The sequence below is a fragment of the Patiria miniata genome, unplaced genomic scaffold, assembly GCF_015706575.1.
Source record: "Patiria miniata isolate m_02_andy unplaced genomic scaffold, ASM1570657v1 HiC_scaffold_24, whole genome shotgun sequence".
Lineage (NCBI taxonomy): Eukaryota > Metazoa > Echinodermata > Asteroidea > Valvatida > Asterinidae > Patiria > Patiria miniata.
The window spans coordinates 15135920-15138225 of NW_024037063.1; the positions used below are offsets into that span (position 1 = coordinate 15135920).

The 2306-nt window shown below is 40.6% G+C and overlaps 1 protein-coding gene across 1 annotated transcript; it reads left to right on the forward strand.

Annotated features, from left to right (window-relative positions):
- The first annotated feature begins 399 nt into the window (after nucleotides 1-399).
- LOC119732318 (microfibril-associated glycoprotein 4-like) lies at nucleotides 400-1834 on the forward strand. The gene has a single exon (XM_038205777.1). It carries the CDS (start codon nucleotides 400-402, stop codon nucleotides 1444-1446), a length of 1047 nt encoding a protein of 348 aa, XP_038061705.1. The 3' UTR covers nucleotides 1447-1834.
- Nucleotides 1835-2306: the final 472 nt, after the last annotated feature.

The following is a 2306-nucleotide window of genomic DNA, read 5'->3' on the forward strand; positions in this document are numbered from 1 at the left end:
TTCAAGAACGCAATCACAAATTCCTCTTTGCGTACAGGGTGTGCCACTGGCGGGAAAACAGACCAATCACAAGGAATGACGCATTTACTTCGATAGCCAATCAGTGAGTTACAAGTCTTCCACCTCTATATACCCATTCCTTTCCATGCAATACCAAATTCCATCACCGCCGGGCCTCTATATCATTTAGTGTGGTGTATTGAGGTTTTTCATTATATCGCCAGCGTTGGAGCAAGACAAACAGTTTGCTTCACTGTGCAAGGAGTTTTTCTGGAATTTTGTCTAAAATCAATCGTTACGATATTATTTTGATAATCGCCAAGATACGACTTGGCGATCGAAACTATCTGGCACCATTTGATGAACAAACCTAGACCAACGTTAATTCTTTCGTTTCAAATGGAGAAGTTGCCGAAGCAGATCTTTGATACTAAATTGATTATCATTTTATTCCTCGTGTTCCACGGAGCTGCTGTGTCTCTCTGTGGAATTGAAATTTCATCTTATACACGGAAACGAATGTTTCATGCTGCTGAAAATCGCGCCCTACGAGATTTTGCATATACAATCCAAACTGTGCGATCTCGTGTCATCTGCGGACGGGAATGCAGCATGGATGAACGTTGCAAGTCGTTTAACTTTAACGACTGCAATAAAATGTGCGAGTTGAACCTTGCCACAAGACGAGAGCATCCCGAAGACTTCAATGCAACTCAAGGGAGTGTGTACTTTGATGCAGATGAGAACACACCTCTCTACTCACTGACTGATATCCCCATGAATCACCACAAAAGTTGCAAGATGCTCTTAGATGCCGGTTATTGTTCAAGCGGTATCTACACAATCTACCCAGAGGGAGTCGATAATGGTAGTCTATTTGTCTACTGTGACATGGAAACTGACGGCGGGGGATGGATCGTGTTTCAGAGGCGACAAGATGGCAGCGTGGACTTCTACCGTAACTGGGCTGAGTACCAATCTGGCTTTGGCGATCTGCCCGGTGAGTTCTGGTTAGGAAATGACAACTTGGTGACTCTTACGTCTGATGATTCACATGGAACATGGGAGCTACGAGTTGATTTAGAGGACTGGGAGGGCAACACGGCATGGGTAAAGTACTCGGATTTCCAAATATCCCCGGGTGAGTACAATCTGACTATTGGCCGATTCGATTTCAGCAGCACTGCTGGTGACTCTCTTGGGTGGCACATGGGACGTCCCTTCTCAACAAAGGATCGTGACAATGATGAGACATGGTTCAATTGTGCCCAATCCAACTCAGGAGCCTGGTGGTTTAGGGATTGTTTTTCCTCTCACTTGAATGGTAAATATTACCCAGATAATAATGAAGGTGAAAACAAAGGCGTGCAATGGCGTTCATGGAAGGGTTCTTATTCTATGAAAGCATGTAGCATGAAAATGCGCGAAATTGCACCACCAATATAAATTTCATAGTAATTGTTTTAATGTAAATCAATGATGATTGTACAGTCACCATCATCTTTCACCATTTCTGTAATAAATTGGCATGACTTGATTGGTTGATAATCTGTTCAAAAACAGTTTTATTAATGAGAGTGCACGTGCACATGCAGTGCCATACATCTCTCTTCGGATTGTTCCGCCTCTCACTTGAATGGTCGATATTACCCAGATGAGAATGCAGGTAGTAACAAGGGCGTGCTATGGTGTTCATGGAAATCCTGTCGTTATTCTCTGAAAGCATGTAACATGAAAATCCGTGAAATTCGACCATGAATATAATTGTCGTGATACATTTGTTAAATTGACCCATGTAAATTATGGATGATTGTAAAGTTATGATAATCTATGACCATTTCGCTCCTTTTTGGCATCACTTAATTGGTTTGCATACGAGCTGTTTATCTGTTAAAAAATTGTTAATAATTAAATGAAAGTGCACGTGTACAGTCCTGAACATATGCATAACGGAAGGAAATTACATTTTCTCACTTTGAAAACGCATCCAAATACCTGTGATCTGTCTGTGAACATCGCTTTTGGCTTAGCTGCAATTAGGCCAATCGATATGTTTACTTTTGTTTTCTTTTGTTTACTTTTCCTACACCATAGCAACCATCAGCTGATAAAAGAGAGTTTAGGACTCAACTGTGCCTTTGTGGAGAATATTTTATCTTGCAGTGATAAAATGAATTATATCTGCTGGACTATGACGGATCATGGTGGACAATGTTCTCGCATAATTGTAAATATTTAAAAACAAAAAAAATAGGTTTTTCGAATTTTAATATTCCTTAAATTCTTTTTGCACAATTGTAGTCCCA

Excerpts from the sequence above, each read along its gene's own strand:
- LOC119732318 (XM_038205777.1), top strand. The coding sequence starts at position 400 with ATGGAGAAGTTGCCGAAGCAGATCTTTGATACTAAATTGATTATCATT.